General features: G+C 49.1%; 2 protein-coding genes across 5 annotated transcripts; one reads left to right on the forward strand and one right to left on the reverse strand.

The window, feature by feature from the left end:
- Positions 1–153: 153 nt before the first annotated feature.
- Positions 154–14,111, forward strand: Mtrfr (mitochondrial translation release factor in rescue). Of its 2 annotated transcripts, none has more exons than XM_076843253.1 (3): positions 154–273; positions 9,475–9,784; positions 11,795–14,111. In XM_076843253.1, exons 2-3 carry the CDS (start codon positions 9,503–9,505, stop codon positions 12,023–12,025), a joined length of 513 nt encoding a protein of 170 aa, XP_076699368.1. In that variant the 5' UTR covers positions 154–273; positions 9,475–9,502; the 3' UTR covers positions 12,026–14,111. The 2 variants fall into 2 exon arrangements, with proteins under 2 accessions (XP_076699368.1, XP_076699448.1); XM_076843333.1 differs by lacking the exon at positions 154–273 and adding an exon at positions 4,336–4,370.
- Positions 14,112–14,284: 173 nt separating this feature from the next.
- Positions 14,285–23,861, reverse strand: Cdk2ap1 (cyclin dependent kinase 2 associated protein 1). Of its 3 annotated transcripts, none has more exons than XM_076843442.2 (4): positions 23,252–23,573; positions 19,135–19,232; positions 17,600–17,726; positions 14,285–15,021 (listed from the first exon to the last, which is right to left on the reverse strand). In XM_076843442.2, exons 1-4 carry the CDS (start codon positions 23,304–23,306, stop codon positions 14,954–14,956), a joined length of 348 nt encoding a protein of 115 aa, XP_076699557.1. In that variant the 5' UTR covers positions 23,307–23,573; the 3' UTR covers positions 14,285–14,953. The 3 variants fall into 3 exon arrangements, with proteins under 3 accessions (XP_076699557.1, XP_076699708.1, XP_076699635.1); XM_076843593.2 differs by lacking the exon at positions 23,252–23,573 and adding an exon at positions 23,807–23,861 and having other exon boundaries at positions 14,288–15,021; XM_076843520.2 differs by having other exon boundaries at positions 14,288–15,021; positions 23,491–23,557.
- Between the last annotated feature and the right edge of the window lie 66 nt (positions 23,862–23,927).

The raw sequence follows: 23,927 nt of genomic DNA on the forward strand, positions 1-23,927 counted from the left end.
TTCCCCGCGCGCCAAACGGGAAGGTTCGAAGCTGGGGGTGTGGGGGTGGGGCTACTGTCAAGATCTCCCCTCTGATTGGCTTTCTGGGAACCTACTGCTGCACGCGGGAAAGAAGTCTCAGCTTCTCGCATGCGCAGTTAGTGGGAATGCGCCTCCGGCAGGTGAGGGACACCGCTGCGAGCGTACTGCGCGTGCGCACTTGCGCGCTCCCAGGTCTGTGGTGCTTCTGGTTCACCCTGAACGTTTTCGGAGGGAGGTCCGTGCCAAGACCAGGTAAGCATCCGCGAAGAAGGCAGAGTCCCCAGGGCTGCTCACGATTGTCCAGGGTTCTGGAGAGGCCTGGGAGCTAAGACGCCTGAGTTTTTCCCGTCTTGCGAACTGTCAAACAACCAGCTTACCTGGGGGCCTGGTGGCGAGATGGAGCAGGAGCCGATCCCGACCCCAGCGCGCGTTTTACCCTAAGCTGCTTGGGTAGACTTGCTGGTCCTCAAGCCCTCGGGGCGCGGTAGAGGAGCCGAGATCCCCGCCCTGGAGAGAGCAGTTCCCGGAGGCCGAAGAGAAAGGTCTAATTTGCATGTTAAGCAGAGCGGAATGCAGCTGTGGCCACGCAGCTAGTGCTGTCCTGGGAGTGGCACGTAGTAGGTGTCGGCACTGCCCTTGCTAAGCTTGGGAAGACCGCCGAAAGCCGCTTTACTTCCCGTGGGCCTTAGCCCATCTGATACGTACTGACCAGCATGTTTTTCAGCCTAGTTAGCCTTTAATACTAAGCGAATACTTTCTGCGGTCAGGCTACCCCCGCCCCCCGCGCCCGTGTCCTGGCCCGAGCGATAATTCGCAGGTACTGTCACTTTAGTGTGCCAGGATGCAAAGGATGGATTTCCCCTTGGAATGACTAATGTCCCTGGAGGCCTCCATCTCATTGCACTTCCTTAAAATACCTATTATTTTCAACAGTAAAACAGTCTCCATCCAAAACCCCATCAGTGTGTCAGATCTGAGGCTTCAATAAATGGAAACCCAGACCCCGTGTGGTAATCCACCTATCAGTATAATGCTCATGTAACACCTAACCAAAATCAAAATGTTCTCAGCACCTGGCTGTATTTTCAGTGACAATATATCAGGTCCACACACACAAAATTATCACTAATTTCGGCTGAGAGGCACTATAGAATCTCGCACTCACAGAAGAACTGAGAAGAGTTCTAGACAACCAAAGATCTGTTTCAGAAAAGAAATATTAGCCCTAAAAGCTATTACTAGTGATTAGTTATTAACCATGAAGAAGGTAGTTGATCATTGCTTTTGATTACAAAATCAGACTTACTTTGATAGTGTATTTGGAGTTTTTATTATTATTATTTTTAGTTATTGATGGACTTTTATTTTTATGTGGTTCTGAGGATCGAATTCAGTGCCTCACACATGCTAGGCAACTCTACTTCTGTGATACAACCCCAGCCCTGGGAGTGTGTTTTTTATTTAGTTTTTGGCAGAGCAATTTTAGGGGACTTGTAGGTAATTTCTTTTTAATTCATGAATGTCTTAATAAGCTAATGTGTTCAGGATCTAGCATTATATTATCATATTAAACGATGCAGTGATATATTTTGATAAGATTGCTTACACCATATGTCTTTTTTTTTAAATAAATGACAGTGGAATGCATTACAATTTTTTTTTGAGAGAGAGAATTTTTAATATTTTTTTATTTTTTTAATTTTCGGTGGACACAACATCTTTGTTTGTATATGGTGCTAAGGATCGAACCCGGGCCGCACGCATGCCAGGCGAGCGCGCTACCGCTTGAGCCATATTCCCAGCCCCACCATATGTCTTTTTTAAAATATTTATTTTTTCTTTAGTTGTAGATGGACATAATAACTTTATTTTATGTATTTATTCATTTTTTATGTGGTGCTGAGGATCGAACCCAGGGCCTCACACATGCTAGGTGAGCCCTCTACTGCTGAGCCACAACCCTTGCCCCCCCAATATGTCTTTAGTAGAGTCTTAATTTTAAAAAATTCAAAGTGGAAATTGCCTTTACTGAATTAAGAATGTCTTTTTAAAAGCTTTGTAAACAAGCTAAGAATGTCTGTTTTTAAAGTCCAAGGAAAGCTAAAAGCAGAGGCTTCAAAAATTCAAGTAATGTCTTAACACAATTGTCTAATATGAATAACCCTCATGCCAGAGACCTTGCATTAGTGAACTCTAGTTTATGACTTTTATAATGTTGTGAGATTACCTTATAGTTTTATCATAACATCAAGTTTTCAAGTATTTCTTGTTTGTCTTAAAAGCTTCAAATTAATAGTTTTTAAGTAATCAAACAGCTGTTGAGCAATAGAGGCCATTGATGACTTGAGATATTTCCTGTTAACCAGGGTGTTACTTTTTGTCATTGACTTTTATATCCAAACAATTTGTTGTGGGCGGGGGTGGGGGGTGTCTTCACAGCAATAAAATGAGAAATAATAAGTCTAAGCCAGGTATGGTGACTCACATCATAATTGCAGCCACTTGGGAAGGTTAAGGCAGGAAAAGTGGAAATGTGAAGCCAACCTAGGCAACTAAGGGAGACCCTACCTCAAAAAAATAATTTTTTAAATGGGCTGGGGATATAACTGACAGAGTTCTTGCCTAGCATGGGCAAGGCCCTGGGTTCACTTTCAAATTTTTTTCATGGTGCTTAGGATCATATCCAGATTCTCAAGCATGCTGTGCAGTTGGTCTACCATTAAGCTACATCCCCAACCTTACATTTAATTTTTTCTATATCTTTCCTCTTTCGATATTCCTAGATACAGCTATGTTTGAGCCAGGGCTTACTTTGCTGTGTTCTTATCTTTCAATGGGAGCCTGCCAAGAATTCAGACTGAATTTTGGCATCATAATGATCCCAGTTCATGGACCAGAATTATGACCTCACCAAATAACTGTCTCCTGCAATTTTGTGGTTTCCAAGTATTTCTTAAATTGGACCAACCAAAGAAAATAACTTGCAGGTCACTGTTCTAGCTGCCTTTTCAATCTGAACTCCGAAAAGCCCATGGAATAATTAGTTTATTGCCTGGGTTTATGCCATAAGACCACGACTTATGTGGTATGTTAGTCAGAGGTTCCTCAGCTTTGTAGTTTAGGCAGTTGAAGTGCTACCACTTAGTGAGCGCTAGAGCTTTACATTTGTGGCAACATGTAGGATTTGTTCTCACTTTAAATGTTATTGTCTCCATTTTACAGATGAGGAAACATGGCCAAAGTTACACAGAAAGTTGAGACATTGAATGCTGGACAGAGAGTGGCAGGGAGACATTTTACTAGGAAAATAACTATTTGGTGAAGCTAAGGAAAGGATAAACTTAGTTTCAAAAATTGAAAACTCGGGGCTCGAATTGTGGTTCAGTGGCAAAGCACTTGCCTAGCATGTGTGAGGCACTGGATTTGATTCTCAGCACTGTGTGTCAATAAATAAAATAAAGGTCCATTGACTACTAAAATAAATATTTAAAATTGAAAACCAGGGCTGGAGTTAGAGTTCAGCGGTGGAGTGTTTGCCTAGCACGTGTGAGGCACTGGGTTCGCTCCTCAGCACCAGTACAAATAAATAGAATAAAGGTATTGTGTCTATCTACAACTTTTTTTTTTAATATTTATTTTTTAGTTATCGGCGGACACAACATCTTTGTTTGTATGTGGTGCTGAGAATCGAACCCTGGCCGCACGCATGCGAGGCGAGCGCGCTACCGCTTGAGCCACATCCCCAGCCCCTCTATCTACAACTTAAGAAAAAAAAATTTAATTGAAAACTCAGTGATCTTCCAAGATAAGTCTTCCTGAGAGAATCTATATATTGTACCTTCCCTATTTTCTTCATTTGTGTCAAATCCAATAATACATTTTAAAGTGCTTTGAAACATTTTAAATACTAAATAAATACAAGGCATCATTAATGGCTATAGGCTTTGAGATTTTTAGAAGAAAATGTAGTGTTATTGCTGCTCTTTTATGTGTTTCTGTTTTTAAAATGTAGTTGATAAATTATAAGGTTCCTGTGAGATGCCATAAATAGAAGAAAATCACAGTGGTGCTCACAAATAGGACAAGTGTAATTCTCTTTAAAGTTTTCTGTTTAAAAAAAAAAAGATGAACAGGATGTCAGTATTATATGAATTGGATGTTTCTCTTTATATACTTCATTACCTGTCTCTTGAACTCTGCAGCAGTGAGCCTATTACATTTAGACCAGACCCAAAGCCGTCATCTTTTCCACTGGTCCCCCAAATCAAAGATGACAGCTCTGCATTTCCTGCTGGATCTATTGTGCTGTACTTGTTGGAAAGATAATTCACTGTGAACACTGACTGTGGGTAAGAGGTGCTTTATCCTCAGCATGAAGCCCCATGCCTGTCCTGCAGGACACCAGCAGTTCCCTTTGGAGAGGAAAGTCAGCCCTTACAAAGACTTCAGGCCTTCTGGTATAGGGGGATGAGCTACATGCGAAAAACAGAGAAAGGCTACTTTCTTTTAACTCCCATTTTGTAGGGGGCATCAGAAAACACTTTTGAGGGCTGGAGTGTGTCTCGGTGGTAGAGCACTTGCCTAGCATGCACAAAGCTCTGATTTTGATCCCTAGCACTGCAGACACAAACAAACAGCAACAACAACAGAAAAATCCACGCTCTCAGAAAATCATTCTCCTCTCTCTTAGCTTCTGTGCCGTCAGCAGGCCATTTTGTCTTTTTAAAGACATTTTCAACATATTTGATCCTTCATCATTTATTGGATTTTTTGTTTTGAGACTTGTGGTTTATTGGGGAAGGGGAGAAGAGACTCACATGAATAAGCAATTACTCAGCCCTTCTGAATTCTACTCTCACCTTAAATGTTATAAAAATAAAATAAACAGTAGCTGTATTTTTTTTCCCCCTGCTCTGAGGATTGAACCCAGAGGGTGCTCTGCCACTGAGCTATATCCCCAGTCCTTTTTGTTTTGAGGCAGGGTCTTGCTAAGGCTGACCTCAAACTTGTGATCCTCCTGCCTCAGGCTTTCAAGTTGCTGAGATTACAGGCAAGGGCCACCACGCCAGCTGTTTATTACCTATTGAAATAATATTCTTTTTTTAAATTTTTTTTGGGGGGATGGACACAATATCTCTACTTTATTTGTTTATTTTTATATGGTGCTGGGGATCGAACCCAGTGCCCCACGCATGCCAGGCAAGCGCCCCACCGCTGAGCTACAACCCCAGCCCTGAAATAATATTCTTAATACATTGTGCTAAATATATTATAAATAATCAGTTTTATGATTTTTAGTATGGTTACTAGAAAACTTAGAATTCACATGCAGCTAGCAGTATATTTCCGTTGGGTAATACTATTCTGGAACATTAATGCCACAGAGGCAACATTTTTTGTATTCTTTACATTTGACCCAGTTTTTCAATCCATGCATTGCCATGTCACCTTCTCTGTGAGTTCAAATCAACAATCTTTTAGTTCTCTGGTCTAGATGGTTTCCCAACCTTCCCACCACACTCTTTTACAACCCCAGGCTCTCCTCAAGCAGTCACATGACCTTAAGTGCAGGGTGCCTGCAGCAGCCTGGCTCAAAGCTCTTGGACACCCAGAGTACAGTCTCTGGATCTGCAGCAATAGCCTCAACCCAGGGCTGGTTAGAAAAACAGAATTTGAGGCCTTGTACCCCACTGAAGAACCAGCATCAGATTTAGAAAGAATCCGGGGTGGAGAAGGGGGCGCATTGGAATTGGAATTTGAGTGGTGAGCCTGGCTGTGAACATCTCTCCTCAAGCATCCTGTTCCAGTAAGTCTCTACACCGGCTCCTTCAGTTGATTCTGCAAGGTTGCAGAGTGTGAAAGTTGTGACTAAGGGAAACCAGTACTCTCCCTTCCTAAGAAAAACACTTAAAATAGTGAATTTTAAATAAATAGTATCTAGAAGACAGGTCCAGAGATCAAAATCTTGTGCTTTCCTAAAAACAGATTCAAATCAAACAGCTTTGTCTATCTTAGGGACACTAAAGGAGCAGCAGGTACCACCACCCTCCACCCTCCCCAGAGCAGTGCAGTTGGTGGCATGGCCTTGCCTCCTGCGTCCAGTTCTAACCTCAGACAGTCCAGTCTGGGCTTGGTGCTGACTTGAGCCTATGTCCCTGCAGCTAGCTGTGTTTCTTGGGTTGAACTGATTGTGGAGCTAGAGGAGGGGATGTGCTCTCTGGATCCAGTGATGAAGACAGGTGCAGCTTAATGGAATGCAGCTTCCACGTCTTGATAACAAGCGCTCCAAGTGATTTGGGCCGTATTAAAGTTTGAGAACTACAGCTCAATAGCATGTTGTCTGTCCTGGGCTATGGCATGAATCATTTTTATAGATGTCTTAATTTTTGTTTTATGATATAGGCTCCTTGGGCTCCCTGAGACCTATGCCTTAAACTCAGTAGATAATTAAAATATTTATTGGACAAATTAACATTTCCTTTTGTGAAGTCCTCAGACCTGTCATCTCTGAGTTGAAATGGACTAGGGCTTTACTCTAAACTTTGATGAGCTGTTTAAGAGTGAAAGCCATCTCAAAGGAAGGCAGAGCAGAGGGAAGTGGGGACAGAGCCGGCCCTCAATTAGAGCCCACACTCCCAGAATGAGGGCAAAGCTATTGTGACTGCTGGTTTCTCCTTACTCGCACTTCTTTTTACCATTTTTCTCTTTCTCTTTTTTAATGTCATGATGAGCTATAATTTGAGCTGTTTTATTGTTCTCCAAAAACTTTAGATTGCTCTGTGTATATCACAAGAACTGAAATCCAATCCATATTCTTTGGGTGTTGGGAAAGGGGACTGTCACTTTTAGCAGTCATTGGAATAGGGCCAAAGCTCCAGGAGATACTAGAAGAGTCTAGAATTGTCTGATTGGCTATTGGAATTAACCATTAAGCGAAGCAGCCAGTAACCAAACACTGAGGACCTTCTTGAACTTCATTTGGGTGGGAGATCTTCCAGGATGTCTGTCAGCTCTGAATTGGGACAGAAGAGCCAAGGTTTGAACAGTGGTCTGTAACAAAGCAGCTCTGAAATCTCTCCACTGCCTGCTTTGTCTGGGCCTCGCCTCGTCTAGGCGTCTTCCTCTCTTTGTCGCGGCACCATCTACCAGTGCTGTCCTGCCTCCTCCAATTCACAAAGAAGAGAAACCCCAGAGAGGCTCTGGGCTTATGTTCCTGAGTGAATCCACTCTCGGGTCCAGAAGCTGCTGACACACAAAGGAATTTTGTTCTGCAGATGGAGAGCAAAAACGAGGGAGGGGGAACTGTGGACATGTACTCGTCCACTCTCTCGACCACACGTAGTCCTTTGTTGAAGAGATTGTGGAGGAAGTGTCTGGCTTTAGTATTTATCTTTTCTTGAGGATACTTGTAAAATATTTCACATATATTAAACAAAACCAGTTTTCTTTTTTTTTAAAGAGAGAGAGAATTTTTTTAATATTTATTTTTTAGTTTTCGGCGGACACAACATCTTTGTCTGCATGTGGTGCTGAGGATCAAACCCGGGCCGCACGCATGCCAGGCGAGCGCGCTACCGCTTGAGCCACACATCCCCAGCCCTACAAAACCAGTTTTCAAAGCCCCATTTTCGTTGGCACTCTCTTTCAAAACATACCCTCCACAGCCAAGGAGTTCCTTGCCTACTGAGACTGAGCATGCCGTGGTCACCACAAGAAGACATGCGTATAACCCAGAGAATTGAGAACTAGTAGAGCAGAAGGTTGGAAAAGCTGTCATGTGAGGTCTCATTATAGTCCCACATAAACAGCAGAGGTAAAGGTGAGGGAATTGTCTTGTCATTCAAAGATGACCAGTGTCATCTCAGTGTCAATGGTACTGATCACTCAGTAATAGGAAAAGCACCTGGGTCACTCCCCCGCAACACTCCTCCAGAGCTCCAAGTGCGCTCAGTGATGTCAGCAGGCACAGTTGACAGTGTGGGGAGGGTGAACAGGCTGAGGGCAGAGCTGGGGCAGTGACCCACCTTTGAGAGTTGGCAGAGCCGTCACCAAAGAGCAGCGCCTCTGTTCACTACCTTGTCTCCCAACGAAGATACCGTCAGCAAGCATGAGAGCTGCAGTTCCCACCGTCCACCTGGCTGATAAATCCGTCTTAAACATAGAAGGCACCCATAGAGCCCTCTCCAAAATACTTGTTTTCTGGTCTTTTCTGTGCCTGTGTGGGATGGGTGGAGAAGGGTTAATTCACCCATTTTCCAATTTAGAACTCAGGCCCAGGGCTATAGCTCTCCCTGTTCTTGGGGAGACCAGATTCATCTGCGTTTGTCCCTTTGAAAAAAGCAAAGGCCTGTGGGATTCATCACCACCTCATAGCTGATATTCCTACATGTTCATTTACCGGCTAAGTGATTTCAACCTTATGCTCTATCTCAAGTAGTTAAATATTTTATTGTTGGCTGTTTCTACATCTCTAAATGGCCTTCGTTCTCTCTTAATTGTGTATTCCTTGCTTCATCCCAAAAGCTTCTCACTCAAGATGGCCAGTATCCTCCATATTGAACAATGTACATTTCTTACTTCTTTACCCCCAAAATGTCTATGTCTTGAGATAGCCCACATTTCTCTCTCTCCTTCTCCCTCTCCCACTTTCCCAGTGTTGGGGATGTAGCTCAGTGGTAGAACATGTGCTCAGCACCACGAGGCCTTGTGTTCAGTCCTCAGCACCTCAACTCTCACTTGCTTTTTAAATATCATACTAGCTTGTAAGCCCCATGAAGACAGAGGCCAGCTCTTTTTCATCTCCTAACCCTCACTACACTGAACATGCGGTTTCAAATTTCACAGGCACCTTAATGAAACTTGGTTGATTTGGTAGTCCTAGCGATGAGGACCAGTTGGATCACATTATTGGCAGTGTGTCCAAGGGAACAGATGTTCTTATTCAAATTCATGAAACTGGAAACATTGAAAAACAACAATCATGACATTGATTGATAGTGAAGTTTACTGTGTCAGACTGTTTAAGCTCAGCTCTAAAATGGAGTCATACTGCCATCTTTACATTTTGATTTCAAATTCACAGACATTTAAATACTGTCATTTGATTAACATCCTAATCCTTGCCTCTTGTGCTATTTAAATAATTATCAAGTTATGTCCCTGTTCCTTTGAATTTCACACTCAAACCTCTCTTTCCTGAGAGAACAGCACCTCTGGGTGCTTTGAAGATATTTTTGGCCTGTTAGGAGGAGATATTTGTTAGCTGGCAGGGATGGACTGGGGAGGACACCATGGGTATGGCCAGCTGGACGCAGGTGCTGAGTGGCTCATCTCTTCTCAGGTGGGGTGGGTCATCATTTGAATTGTATTAAAAGCTGCCTTAGAACTTGTTCTGCCATCTTCAGAGCAAAGGCATCTTCCTGAAAAGCCGGTCTTTTACCTTGTCCATTTTAGGTCCTGAATAAGCCCAGCCACATCCTTTATGAGCATCTCAGGTTTATTCCGATTTCCTGCACCACTGACCAGACTATGCAGAGTGCCTCAGGGACTTGGGCTTTGGGAGAAGCTGACGCTGCTATCCCCAAGAATAGCTGCCACAGTGGTCCAGATGGCAGGCAAGAAGGACTGTCCTGCTCTGCTTCCCCTGGATGAGAATGAACTTGAAGAGCAGTTTGTGAAAGGACATGGTCCAGGGGGCCAAGCCACCAACAAAACCAGCAACTGTGTGGTGCTGAAGCATATCCCCTCCGGCATCGTCGTCAAGGTAGAGGGGAGAGGCCAGGGGCTCTGCAGCCACAGTGGGCTTCTCCTAAGTGCAGGTGGTGTTTGCTGAGGGCATTCTCATCTTGGCATGGGCCATCCTCTGCCAGCAGATCTGCCCTGTGCCCTGGGCCAGTTTTCCCATACAGCTTTAGAAGCTTGGTTCCAGGACCCTCTGGAGCCAGGGTACTAGTGCCATCCTTGAATTAGGCAGCACTGGTGGTGTCTGGTTGCTGCCTAAGCAGCAGCATCTCAACCAGGCAAAGTGGTGGTGGCTGGTAAAGGCAGGTCCCTGGGTAGCATGTTTCCTTCAAATCCACTCTAGCTACTGGTGACCAGAGACCTGTGGCACTGCTGTGGCCTTGGGTCTCAGGGGCAGCAAGTGGGCCCATGCTGCCTGCTAGCTGTGGCAGCCATCAGTTGACAGCTGGCTAATGAATGGCCACATCCTCCATGTTCTTCTGGCGCCACTTTGGTCAATGTCAGTGACACCTACCCATCCAGCAAATCATGTTGAGCCTCAGAAGAAAAAGTGCTCTGTACAGCTGCCTGTAGGCATCTCCTTATTTAAAAAAAAAAAAAAAAAAAAAAATCCCTTATCAAAAATACCACCAGGGGCTGGGGATGTGGCTCAAGCGGTAGCACACTCGCCTGGCATGCGTGCGGCCTGGGTTCGATCCTCAGCACCACATACAAACAAAGATGTTGTGTCCGCGGATAACTAAAAAAAATGAATATTTAAAAAAAAAATACCACCAGCTCTCAGCCAGTCCTGAACCTCTAGCAAGTGGTGAAGTGCTCTCTCCTGTCTCCTGATCTGGTCTTGGAGCTGCCAGCCCATCTTACCACACATCTATCACTAGAGGGCCCCAAAGCAGCACCAGCCTGGAGGGACACTAGAGAGAGCTAGCACAGGGGCAAATGAGTCGTCCCCAGGTACTAGGAGCAAATACCCACACATCACATGACATGTGACAGACACTCTTATAAGCAACTGTACACACACACTGACTTTTTCCATCTCCACAACCCCATGCTCGTCACATAACTTGCCCAAGGTTTGACTGAACCCAGGGTCCATGTTCCTGATAGCTACACTTTACTTCCAACTTTGGAAGCCAAGGGCATACCAGTTAAAAGCTCAAATCACTTTTTCTTTTCCTCCTAAGGAAAACTGTCATTCACAAGGAATGAAATTCTGAAAACTTGTATCATTAATTTTTGTTGAGCCTCTCTACTTCATGTGGCTTCTGGCTTGCTTCTGGTATTCTTTCACTCTTGTTTCACAGTATTTCATTTATCAACCAGCTTTGCAAGTTATTTGCCCATAATGACAATGCCTTTATATAAGGAATGCTGTAATTGGCTAATAATATAGTATTTTCCTCTATTAGATAGAGTCTTTAACTTACAAATGGTGCATATAGATGATGCACGGGTTTGTTCCCTGGTCACAGCCAGATCATCAGTTAATGTTTTCACAATTTTGGGGGGGACTTAAGCTATTTAAAGGCTATTGTTGCTCCTAAACAAAAATAACATAACTGCTGGACATGGTGGCACACGCCTGTAACCCAGCAGCTCAGGAGGCTGAGACAGGAGGATCACAAGTTCAAAGCCAGCTTCAACAACTTAGCAAAGCCCTAAGCAATTCAGTGAGATCTGTCTCTTCTAAAAAAAAAAAAAAAAAAAAAAAAAGGAGGTTCTGGGGATGTGACTCAGTGATTAAGCGACCCTGGGTTCAATCCCTGGTACCAAAAAAAATAAATAAATAATAACAACTATAAAACAGACACAGTGAAAGTCACATAACCCAGCTGGGGTGTGAGAAGGGGCAGAGACCTAGAGCAAAGGCAGGAAGAATATAGTATTCACTGTCACAGACTCAGGGGAACTCCTGGCCAGTGCTGTGCCTCCCTGGCCTGACCAGACCATAAAGGGCAGAGATTTCTCACAGGTCCTTCCATCTCTTGACACCTATGATTTTCACATCATGGAACATTATCTCTTGCAGTGCCATCAGACAAGATCTGTTGATCACAACAGAAAGCTTGCTCGGAAAATCCTACAAGAGAAAGTGGATGTTTTCTACAATGGTGAAAATAGTCCTGTTTACAAAGAAAAACGGGAGGCAGCAAAGAAAAAGCAAGACAGGAAAAAAAGAGCAAAGGAAACTCTAGAAAAAAAGAAACTATTGAAACAATTATGGGAATCAAGTAAAAATTCTACTGAGAAAAATCACTGATTCCAGCTGACTTCGCCAAAAGGCTTCCGGGGAAAGATGGTGGCGACTCCTGTCACTAGCACTGGTACAAAGCTTTTAAAGAAATAACTGACAGATTTAAAAGACATCAGTTTTTAAGTGGTGGACTAAACTATAGTGAATATTGATACACACTTTGGAAATAAAACTATAAAACACAAGAAAGTTGTCACTATAAAAGGGTACTGGCTACTTTTGGGGGGAGGCACTTGATGTGGCTTCCAGGATGGCTAGAGGAGTTGTTTCTTGACCTGGACAACAGTTGGAAGTTACCTGCTCATGGGTCTGCATGTGGTAGGTGGCGCGCTGGGGATTGAACTTAGAGCATCACACATACTAGATGGGTACCCTTCCAATATTATAACCTCAGTCCTTTTTTTTTTTTTTTCCAAAGAAAGGGTCTTTGGGGCTGCTGCAGAGCTCAGAGGTAGAGCACTAGCCTATATTGCATAAGGCCCCATGTTCAATCCTCAGAACCACAAAAAAAAAAAAAAAAGGCAGGCAGGCTGGCCCCAAACTCTTGAGTCAAGTGATCCTCCTGCCTCAGCCTCCAGAGCAGTGGGGACTAAAGTGTTCCCCTCACACCTGGCTTATTCTTTCCCTTACTTGAAGCTATCCATTGATTTATATGATTGAGTTTTCTTTTTTCTTTTAGTTGTAGATGGACACAGTACCTTTATTTATTTTTATGTTGTGCTGAGAATTGAACCCAGTGCCTCATACATGAGAGGCAAGCGCTCTGCCACTGAGCCACAATCCCAGTCCTGATTGTCCATTGTTATAAAACCTTTAGAAATTTGTTGGATGCAGTGGTGCATGCCTGTAATCCCAGTGGCTTGGGAGGCTGAGACAGGAAGATCACATGTTCAAAGCCAGCCTCAGGAACTCAGCAAGATCCTGTCTCTAAATATTTTTTTTATATATACAGGGATAGGGATAGGGTCTGGAGTTGTAGCTCAGTGGTAGAGTGCTTGCCTAGCATGCATGAGGCACTGGGTTCGATCCTCAGCACCACATAAATGTAAAATATAAAGATATTGTGTCCACCTAAAATAAATTTTAAAAAAGGGGGGGCTGGGGATGTGGTTCAGTGGTTAAGCGCTGAACAAAAAAAGATGTCATTTATCCTAAGGTTGGTTTGAGAGTAAGAGAAAGTGATATTGAAAGTTAAAAAAAAGATATTCAAGTTACTTGCCCATTTACTAAGACACTGTATGTTGCCAAGTAATGATGTCTCTTGATGTAGAAAAACATGTCATTCTGTGTTGACATGCAAGCAGATGTGTTAGGAATAAGGTTCCAAAACCTGATGTGTTTGTGAGTTTGCATCATTCTGGACTTGACCTTATAGGTTTGGTTTTGTCATTGTTCTCTGGGTTTTTTATATCCATGGTTAACAGCTTGCAGGTAGGGAAAATACTGAGGTGAGGGGGCCACCATCAGACTGCCAGAAATCCGGCCTACATCACCTGCCGTGAAGCTGATCCATCCAGCAGCCCAGCCCTTTTGACATCCGAGCAGGGCTCTCCATGCCTCCCACTGGTGCGTCAGGGACCCTACCCACCAGCTCCCCTGAGGAGTAGTCTCTTCAGTGAGAACCAAGAAACCAGTAAGATTGGAAGGCAGACCTAGAGCCACAGCCAGGAAGAACAGAGGCTGACCTCTCCTCTTCACCTTTGTCACATGCTTGGAGAAGGAAAGTGCAGAGGAGCCACCCCACCACAGCCCACGCCCACCAGTCGGATCTTGCCTCTCACCTGCAAAACTCCCTCCCTTTTCCTGGGTCTACCCCTCAGCAAGGCAAACCCTCACCGCAGGGGTCAGTGCTGAGGTTGCACAGCAGAAATGAACTGAGCCCCTGAGGGAAGCACTGCTGGAAAGCACCACATGGAGTCACTCCTCTCAGCTCCAGAGCAGACCCTTCCTCCAGCGCGCACCCAAGTCGCCACCACGTCGAATGAGAAATAGCCTCTGTGGCTCCTAACACCCTGGCAGAAAGGGCAATTCACGGCTGCCGCAGGTTTCCTAGCATACACTTAACTTCAGCTTAAATAAACCCATCATGCAACTCTGCGTCATCCCTACTTATGCTAAAGCAAACACGTCCTTTCTCCACCCAGCTGAACTATGTCAGAAAATGTCCTTTGACAGGTCATCTCCAATCTTTCACAAAGGCTGAACTGCTTTAATTGCACTTAGAAATTCAAGGAATATACATCTCAACACACATTGTTAATGAAAATAAGCTTTATTACATCAAGTAATAAATACATACAAAGATGCAAACAGTTTTAGTCATTTTCTTCCAGATGTTTTGATCAACTTACAGTAAACACAAACTGAAATCTACATACAGTCTTAGTATGAAAATTTTCGGGGTCCTTATTAGATTTGGTAGGTTGCTCTTTCTTCTGTATTTATAACTTGTGCACTCTTAAAATTGACTTCAAAGCACTAAGAGTCATGCAAATGCTTAAGCAAAAAAGAAGTGCCAGTAAGCAGAATCTACACTGTATGGCACATGGGACCAGCTAAGTGAAGCAGGTGGTCAGGATGCATTAAAACAAAGACCTTGGGATCAAATGAGCTTATGAAAAGGTACAAATAACAATTTGGGTGACATAAAATATTCAAAAGATTAAAGGGAGACACTGGTATCTTGGAGCCAAACAACAGTTTGCTGTAAAATAACTTCACATGCATCTTAAAAAAACAAAAACAAAAAAACCTGGGTCATTCCTAACTACTTAAAATGCAAATCCTAATTAACTTCGAAATCTTTTCCCAATATTTTGAGACTGTGAACCTTGGGAGAAAAAACTAAACTGTTACCATTTTGAAAATGAGTATTTCATCTGAACAGGGGAGATGAGCTGTAGAGAGCCAGGAACCCCCAAGCTAGCGGGGAGGCTAGGACCTGGCATTCCGTTCCGTTTCAGCCAAGCACTCCCGAACCAGTCCTCGTGCGTGAATGATGCCTGAAAGAAAAGCCGAGGTCTGGAATCAACCCAATCAGCACCCTTTCCAGAACAGGAGGATCCACCATAAAACCCTCAGATTGTCACAAGTTTGAGGCCAGCCTCAGCATGTTAGCAAGACCTTGTCTCAAAAAATAAAGGCTGAGGGGGGTTAGGGTTGTGGCTCAGTAGTAGAACACTTGCCTGGCACGTGAAGCCCTGGGTTCAAATCTCAGCACCACATGTAAATAAATAAAATAAAGGTCCATCAACAACTAAAAAAAAAAAGGCTGAGGATGTAGCTCAGTGGTGAAGCACCCCTGGGTTCAATCCCTGGTAAACCCCCCCACCCCCCAAAAAAATTCCTCAGATTGTGCCCAGTATGTTGGCTCACACCTGTAATCCTAGATGCTTGGAAAGCTAGAGCAGGAAGACCAGAAGTTCAAGTTCAAGGCTAGCCTTGCCAATTTAGTGAGACTCTGCCTCAAAATACGAAGAAAAAAGGGCTGGGATAGCTCAAAGGTTGGAAGATATGCCTAACGAGTGCAGCCCTGGGTTTGCCAGCACTGCAAAAACTAAAAATAAGGGGTTGGGGATATAGCTCAGTTGGTAGAATGCTTGCCTCACATGCACAAGGCCCTGGGTTCAATCCCCATCACCATAAATAAATAAATAAATAAATAAATAAACAAACAAACAAACAGGAAATAAAAATAATACCCCAGACTAGAAGGGAACCTGGGAACTACATGCAAAAAACTCAAAGCCGGGGGTAGAGGTGCACACCTATGGTATCTGCTGTTAGAGGGTGGTGCAGGAGGATCACTTGGGCCCAGAAATCAAGACCACCTTGGGTAACATTGAGGACCACTGCCTCCGATAGAAAACCCAAATATATGAGCTGTTAAGGGACGTTAACAGTCCCACCTCTCAAAGCTCCTTGCTCCTAGGTAAAAAAAAAAAAAAAACCTCTTTGTACTGCCAAAATCTCTCCTGCACTCAGTGGCACCAGCAAGCTATCCTTTTTAACATTCTGTTGGAGGGTGGGAGAAAAAAATGCAAAAGTTCTTTTACATTGGACACAATGTGGCTTCTTCAAATTCTAAATCCTAGAAAGGGATGAGCCAGTGTCAAGTAGGTAAGAGGAAACCCCCATTCCACATGCCTCAGGCACAAGAGGATACTGCTCATCTGTGGAACTGCTGGTGCATTTTGACATCCTTCCCCCAGGAATTTCAGCTGCCCTGTGCCCATGAAGCTCCCCAATTTTTTCTCTGTGGTTTGGTGGCTAACTTTTTCTTTCTGCCCCTACTGAGCTTCATAAAATATTAATCTCATTTAAACAGACACCAAAAATTCTATTCTAGTGTATGACTAGAGGCCACTATGATCACCTCTCCAAATCACCAGCAGCTAAAACAAGGCGTCCACACCCAGTATTCTTACAATCTGCCTCAGAGGTTCAGAAAACTTTCTCAAATTGTCAGACAGCATTTATTACAGGGTTTCACGGTCTGTCACTGCTTCTCTACTCAGCTAGCATATAGTGAAAGCAGCCAGGCATAATGTACAAACCATGAGTGTAGCCAGTCCAAATCAATCTGTATTTATGAACACTGAAGTCTCAATTTCATATGTCTCCAAATCATTTTTTTTTTTTTGCAACCAATAAAAACTATAAATACCTTTCTCAGTTCATGGGCTATAGTTTACCTGTCCATCAACAATGCTTTCTGTTGGGTACAATGGCAGATACCTATAGTCCTAGCCACTCAAGAGGTTGAGACAGAAGAGTCACAAATCCCAGGCCAGTCTGGGGAACTCAGGGAAAACCTCTCTCAAAAAAATAATAAATAAACTGCTGAGGATGTAGCTCAGTGAACAACCAATTTCTCTAACTAGAAATCTTCCTCTCCCTGCATGCATCTGATGTCATGAGGCAGCAAGCTACTTCACATCCTCAACCGAGTTATTGTGACAGCACCCTCTTGACCTTCCTCTCACCTCCATCACTAAAGAACCTGAGGGTGCCCACACTGAAGACAGGCTGCCCCCTTCCTTGGTTCTGTGCCAAAGATGTGACAGCAGAGGGCAGCGTGGACAACAACTAGAAGCCCTAAACCCAGGCCTTCCAGCAACCTTTGCACAACACTGCCCAGGAAGAGCCTGCTGCAGCTGGCTCCCTGCTGGTATCACCTAAGGGGACAGAGCAGGCAGGGAACATGGCCTTGGGGTCTGGAGCCGCAGGGCCTCTCATGCAGCATGCCAGAGTGACAGAGCACTGCAAACTCCACCTGAAACACCCAGCCTTCACCGGCCCTGCCCCCACCCCACTGCACCGCAGCAAAGCAGACCAGGGAGCAGGAGACCCTTTTCTACCTCTAGCATTTTCCTGAGAAAATCTTTCAGTTTTTTTATTGAGATGGATCACACTATGTTGCCCCAGCTGGCGTCAAATTCCTGGGGGCTCATGTGATCCTCTGGCCTTGACCACCCAAGAAGCTGGGACTCTGAGCATGTGCCATCATGACCAGCTTTAAAAAAATCTTTCAAAATAGTGACTGGATCAGCCTGTAGGTCCCCCAGGACCTCTGCTCACCTCGTTTTAGTCTCTCCATGGCGCTCTTGCTCCCTGCATAGGTGGGTCTTATCTCCTTCCCCAGCTCTTCGATGATGGCCAGCAGTTCCGCATACTTGCTCTGGGGCACCTGGCTATTCCCAGTTCCCTAGAATCATAAGGACAGGGTTTCAAATGCATTGAACCTGACCCCAATGCCATGGTTAGGCCCCGACCACAAACAGGCACAGCCCAGGGCAGGATCAGAGCAGGGAAAGCCTGGGGTGGGCTCCCAGGACTGCGGGGACAACACCAGAGAAGACTGACCCCCAAGAACCCAGAAAGCTCCTTTCCACCCCAAAGGAAAATAAAGAATTGTCTCCAGGAAAAGAATTCACAGGGAGTTCCCTGGGACCATGAGGAGAGACTCTCTGGGGGCTGAGCGTCCACAGCAATGGCAGATGGAAGCCACCCTGAGGTGAGGTGGAAATAGTAACTCCAAGACCCCAGCCGGGGCCAAATCACCCAGTCCTCCCCATAGGCAGGGCCCACCCGTCAGAAAGTCCCTTTCTCCAGACCACTGCCGCCAGCGCCCCCGCAAGCACCCAGATCAGTGAGGCGCCAGGCTCAGGCCGCTCCTCCTGAGCCTGCTCAGCCCTCGGTGGCACCAGGGCAGCCAGCTCTCTCTGCAAGGCCCTCGCCTGCTCCTCCCGCCTCTGCCGCCTCTGCTCCCTGGCCTCGCCAGCAGGCCTCGAGGCCCAGCCTGGCCGCCCAGCCTCCTGGCACAGCTGCCTCCTGGCCTCGCGTTTCTCCCGGCGCCGGCGCAGCATGGCCAGAGCGTTGCGCTGTCGCTCCAGGCTGCGACGCAGCCCGTCCTCCCGCCGTCGCCGCTTCTTCAGGCGGTCCCTCTCCCGGGCCCGGGCCTGCTTCTCCTCCTGGGATAAGACAGCCTGCCGGGGCATGGCTGGGGAGCCACACTCAGTGACAGAGAGGCCACCTCAACCCCGGCGGAGGCTCCACGGCAACCCCGGAACTTGGCCTGGGGTCTCGCCCAAGAGAGAATCTTCAGCTGGTGACCAGGGCTGCGAGAGGACTGGGAACCTCCCCGGGCACCATATCCCCCGAGTTGTGGCTAAAGTGGTGGCTCCCTCCTTCCCTGAGGACCCCAAGTCTCCTGGAGGTTTCCAAGGGGGGCTGCAGTCCCTTAAGTGCAGAACCACTCACTTGGGGACCACGCTGGTAACTGCCAGCTCCTGATGAGGAGGCCTTACCTCTGACCCAGCCTACAGCCCAGAGTCGGTCAGGCCTTACTTGCCAGGAAACGGGAAAAGAAGGAGCCACCAGAGATGTGGGGTGCTGACCCTGGCAGAACTGCATCTCAGAGGCTGCCGGACCTTCCCCTCAAACCTCAGAGTCCCCTGTCACTCAGTCCTGGCTGCCTCTCCATCCTGCCACTTCAAGTCCTGACCATGACCCAACAGGGCTGGGCGAGGTTTCAAGGAGACTGCCTCAGTCTGTGAGCACATCTCCCCAGAGCCCCAGGCCTTCCCACCTTGCAGGTGCCCACACTGCCCTACCTGGGTGTAGCCCAGCGATGGTGGCCCATAGTCACTCAGCAGCTGGCGGTACTGGGAGGATGCTGCCATGCTGGTGGAAGGCGAGTGGACACTTCCAGCTGTAAGGGAGGAGAGAAGGATAAGAACCTTGCAGCCTTAGCTAACTGCACCCTAGGCAAGGACACTGGGACCCACGTCACCATCTGTGATCTTTGCTCTTCACAGGGCACAGAACTCTGCTCTTGACCTCCAAAGGCCACGTTCCTGACATGCAGCCTTGATAACTGGCCCTTCCCGGCCACGCAAGCCTTCCACACAAGAGGGGACTGGCACCAAAGACAAAATCTATCCTTCTCAGCCTACTGCGTCCTGCACACTAGAGGCTGGTGACCCAGAGCCATGTCCCTGCCACAAAGTCCCCCAGGACCAAGATCTCATACACATGGAAGCCCCTGTTCTTGTGTGCTTGGTCTCTGCACACAATATGTAACAGAGACTGAAGACCAGAAGGCCTGGAAGGAACTGAACCCAGCCCCAGTTGTTGACAGGTGCCCTGCACACCAGAACATCACTCTTAACATCACAGCCTGTGTGCCTCAGACAGGCCTCTCAACCACTCTGAGCCAATGTCATTCCTCCCCCAAAAAGGGACAGGATTAATGACAGTCTATGCCCCCAAGGGCTCTGCACCCTAAGAGGGGAGGGCTAGGCCCCACCCATGGAATGCAACACTTGGGCACGCTGTCTGTAGCCAGCAGTTGGGGACCAAGTACAGTCCAGAGCCCAGCTAAAAGAATGTCACCTCCTGGATATGGGTTGGGGGGGGGACCATGGCAGGAACATGCAAACCCATAATGGCGTCCGAGTGGCCATTAGCGGGTAAAGGATGTCCTGCAGAATTACAAACAGCGGTAACCATGGAGAATTTACCTAGTCCTCTTCAGCAGCTGCCTGCCTGTCGCCCCCAGAGCCAAACGGTGTCTCACATACAGCGGGCTCCACAGACTTGGCCCCAGGGATGGACAGCTGGTGCCAGGCCGGCCAACAGACCAGCTGCTCATTTGGTATGGGCGAAGGGAGGGGCAGGAGGAAGTTCAGGAGCCCCAGGCTGCTGGAGCTGGGAGGGGCCCTGAGAACCCTGGATCCAAGCCCCAACTGCAGAGAGGCTCAGAGCCACAGAAGAGGTTGAGCAACAAGCCAGCGCCCCACAATCCCTCTGCCCAGAAGCTGGGGAGAGCAGCTGACGTGTCTTCCTAGGGGTCTGGCCTGCGCGGTTTCCCCCCTGGGACCCAGGTTTGTGCTCCAGTGTGGATCCAGACCCTGAGCCACACTGAGCACTGTCCACTCCAAGCCCAGGCTCTATGCCCCTCAGTGGGGATGATTAGACACCTGTGCTACGGGGACATGCTGCACAGGATGGGGATGCAGACAAGCATACCTATGACCCCCATCCACAGAAACCATGGCCATACAGCCACCAACACACAGACAGGGTGGCAACCTCCTGCTCCCTGACCATAACAGCCAGACCCCAGTATCCAGAGCCTTCAGATGTGGCCTGCGTGTAGTCTGGGGATACGGGCTCCACAGTCCGAGGCTTGGGTTCCAATCCTGACTGCTGCAGGCCATCACATCACTCTGGGCTCAGAAAGGCAGAGCAGCTGTGACAGGCTGGCATGCCACTGCACAGCACTTGGAAGTGGTTAGAAGACTCCAGCACCCGGTAGGAGGTGGGCTGGCCACGTCCTTGAAGCCCTGGACCACCTTCTGCACTGTCCTTTGGAGCTCTTTTCACTGTTTCTCACCTCCCCCCGGATCCTTCTTCCCTCCTGGACTAGGGGCCCATCGCACCTGTACCACCCCTGGCTGTGTGATCCTCAACAAGGTGCTTCCCTCTCTGGGTCTCAGTTTCTCCATCTGTCGGAGGCAATGCTCCCCAATAGAAGGTCTAGAATCTACAGTTTGATGAAGTTAGATTTGGAGGTTTGGGCATGGGGAGAAGAGGAGTAAGTCACCTCACTGCAGTTGTAGGAGTTCAGCAATAGCTCCAAGACTGGCATTCCCATCACCCAGGTGCAGTGGCAGAGGACCCTGGTTCACCAGGGCCAGACCCTTATTCAGTGTTGGGGGTATGGCCGGTCCCAGGGAGAGTTGGTGGAAGGGCCCTGAGTGCCGCTCACGCCCACTCCTTCCTGCAGACACAGGGACCTGGCCAGGGGAGGCCACCGAGAGGCAGCTCCACGTCAGCACAAGCCCTTGGAGCAGCGCATCTCAGACAATGAGCACAGTGTACAGGGAGCCGGGAGGGCTTGGCAGAGGCCAGGAAGCTCCTGGGGCCAGGCGCAGCTCCCCGCCCCCACGCCAGACAAAGAGCAGCCTGGGCCTGGGGAGCTGGCGGCCTTCCCGCCACTTGGGGCGCCTGGGGGGGCTCTCCGGCGGGGGAGGCAGGGGCTTTGTCTAACTCCGCCACTGCCACCACCGGCCAGGCCGCAGCTTGGCAACCCATGAGCAGGAGGCAGGGCTGGAGGGTGTGAGGAATGATGACAGGGAAGCCGCAGGAGCGGCAGTGAGAGTCCATCTTGGATGCAGATGGCAGAGGACAGTGGGCTTTCTGCAAAGGGGTCCCCCAGGAGGTGGGTGGCCTCCTACTAAAACCCCAGACAGGTGGGGACCTCTGTATTCTTCCTGGCACTCCTCCACAGGAGAAAGAAAAAAAGGTGCGCACAGGTACTAGCCACCAGAACAGAGAGGCTTCGGGATCCCAGTGGGCGCCTCTGTCATTATGACCCCAGGCCCTAAAGGTCCCAGTTAGGGCCTTCACTCCAAGTATCCCACGACAGGCCCAAGATCTCTAGCCCTGTCCAGGCTGGCAGTGCCACCCACCCGGACACAGAGAAGGCTACAGGAAATCCTACCTGGCAACAAAGCCTGTCTTTGTAAGGTCTGCGGACCCCAGGACAGAGACCAAATCGTGGCTGCCTGTTCTAAGGGCACTCATCTCACATGTGAGCAATTCAACTCTCCCTCACTAGCACCCCGAATCTTAACCCTTTCCAAACCCCAAATGTCAGCCCCTGAGAAGTTAGTTAAAAAAAAAAAAAAAACTCGCTTTTTGGGTCTTTCTTGGGAATTTTAGAGTGCTGGAATCAATGATTGCAGGCAAGGCCCTGAACTTGAAGCCAGCCGCTAGCGTGGCATTTTTGACCAGCCTGGCAAGTCCCCTAGCTCCTCCGTCTAGACCCTTTGCCCTCTCCGCATGACCCACCCCCAAAGCACCTCATTTTTTAAGTTCATTCTCAGCCAAGTGTCTAAGGAGGAGGGGCCTTGAAGAGGGCCCCAAAGCCGGTCACCCCCAAAGACCACGGTTTCACACCCCTCCCCAAGGCTCCCTCGGTGCTTGGGGCCAGTCCCTGGACACAGCCTAGAGCTGCCTGACAACTTCTGGAGGAGTTTCCCGGAGCGCTCAACGCCAGCCGGAGTGGGAGAGGAGCCCCTCGGCCTTCTGCAGAGTGGCCCTGGGGGCGCGGACGCAGCGGATCCCGGACGCAGACCCCGCAGACCAGGGCTCCGCCGGCCCCTCACACCCGCAGGCCCCCGCAGCCGCGCCTCTCCGCCAACTTCTTTCCCCCAGCGCCCGCCGAGGCCGCGGCCCCTGCCACGAGTTCCCGCCGTCCGCGCCCCCAGCCCCTCTCGCGGCCCCATGCACCTGACCGCCCCCGCCCTGCCCACGCGCGGCCCGGCCCCGCACGCGCGCCCGCAGCCGGCCCGCGCCCCGCGCCCCCCACGCGGCCGCTCCCGCCTCCCGCCGGCAGGGGCCCTCGCCGAGCCGCCCAAAAGCCGGAGGAAAAAGGAGCGAGAGAAAGCCTCCCCCGCCCGGCGCCCCGCGCCCGCGGCCGCCGGCGTGGGTCCCCGCGACCGCCCGGCCCCGGCCCCGGCCCCGGCCGCCGAGCGCGGGGCGCACCCGCCAACTTTGGCGGCGCGGCGTGGGGATCATGGCGGCGGCCCGCGCCGCCCCGGCCGGGACCCGCCGCCCGCCGCCCCCGGCCGCCGCGGAGCCTCCGGGCACGCGGGGCAGGGCCGCGCGCGCGGGCCCCCAACTTGGCGGCACTTGGGGCGCGGCCTGGGCGCGCTCACTTACCGGCGTTGAGGGCGGCGGCGGGCATGTGCGCGGCCAAGTTCGGCTTGTACGACATCCCCCCGAGCGGCGGGCGCGCCGGGCGCAGCCGGGCCAGGCCGCGAGGGCGGCGGCGGCGGCGAGGCCGGGCGGCGGCGCGGCGGCCCCCGCGTCCCCGCGCCCGTCCGAGCGCCCGCCGAGCGCCCGCGCACTTTTTGTTGTTGACGGCTCCGGCCGCACCGGCAAATATGGCCGTCCCTCACCCTGACACCGCCGCAGTATATCACCCATACATCGGGCGCGCGGCGCAGGGGCGGCCGCAAACTTTGAGCCGAGCCAGCGGGGCCGGCCCGGCCGGGAGGGGCGGCGGCGTCAGGGGGCGGCTCCGCCCGCGGCCGCGCCCCGTGCCTCCGGCGGCGCCCGGCGCCCGCAACTTGCCAAAGTTTGGGGGGCTGGGGTCCTGGCGGTGCCGGCCCGCGCCCCCCGTCGCCGCCCGCACGCCCCTGCCCCTTCCCAGGGAGCCAGCGAGACCCGAGAAGTACTTTTTTGGGGACTGTGGGGGCAGGGGTGGAAAATTACCTGGAGAAAATGGTGGCGACCCGTCTTCTCTCCAGCACGTAGATTATTCCAGATGCCCAGGTCTGGCTATGCCCCAGGATTAGAATAGCCCGTTCCTGACATTGATTTCGAATAAATTTCA

Source organism: Callospermophilus lateralis, chromosome 1 (assembly GCF_048772815.1).
Source record: "Callospermophilus lateralis isolate mCalLat2 chromosome 1, mCalLat2.hap1, whole genome shotgun sequence".
In the NCBI taxonomy this organism is placed as follows: domain Eukaryota; kingdom Metazoa; phylum Chordata; class Mammalia; order Rodentia; family Sciuridae; genus Callospermophilus; species Callospermophilus lateralis.

Bases quoted from the DNA above. Each gene is read 5' to 3' on its own strand.
- Cdk2ap1 (XM_076843442.2), bottom strand. From the start codon at position 23,306: ATGTCGTACAAGCCGAACTTGGCCGCGCACATGCCCGCCGCCGCCCTC. The intron at 17,727-19,134 runs GTAGGGCAGTGT...TTATGATTCTAG, and splicing joins CATCGCTGGGCTACACCCAG to GGAACTGGGAATAGCCAGGT. The intron at 15,022-17,599 runs GTGAGCAGAGGT...CTTTTCTTTCAG, and splicing joins CATGGAGAGACTAAAACGAG to GCATCATTCACGCACGAGGA.
- Mtrfr (XM_076843253.1), top strand. From the start codon at position 9,503: ATGAGCATCTCAGGTTTATTCCGATTTCCTGCACCACTGACCAGACTA. The intron at 9,785-11,794 runs GTAGAGGGGAGA...TATCTCTTGCAG, and splicing joins CCTCCGGCATCGTCGTCAAG to TGCCATCAGACAAGATCTGT.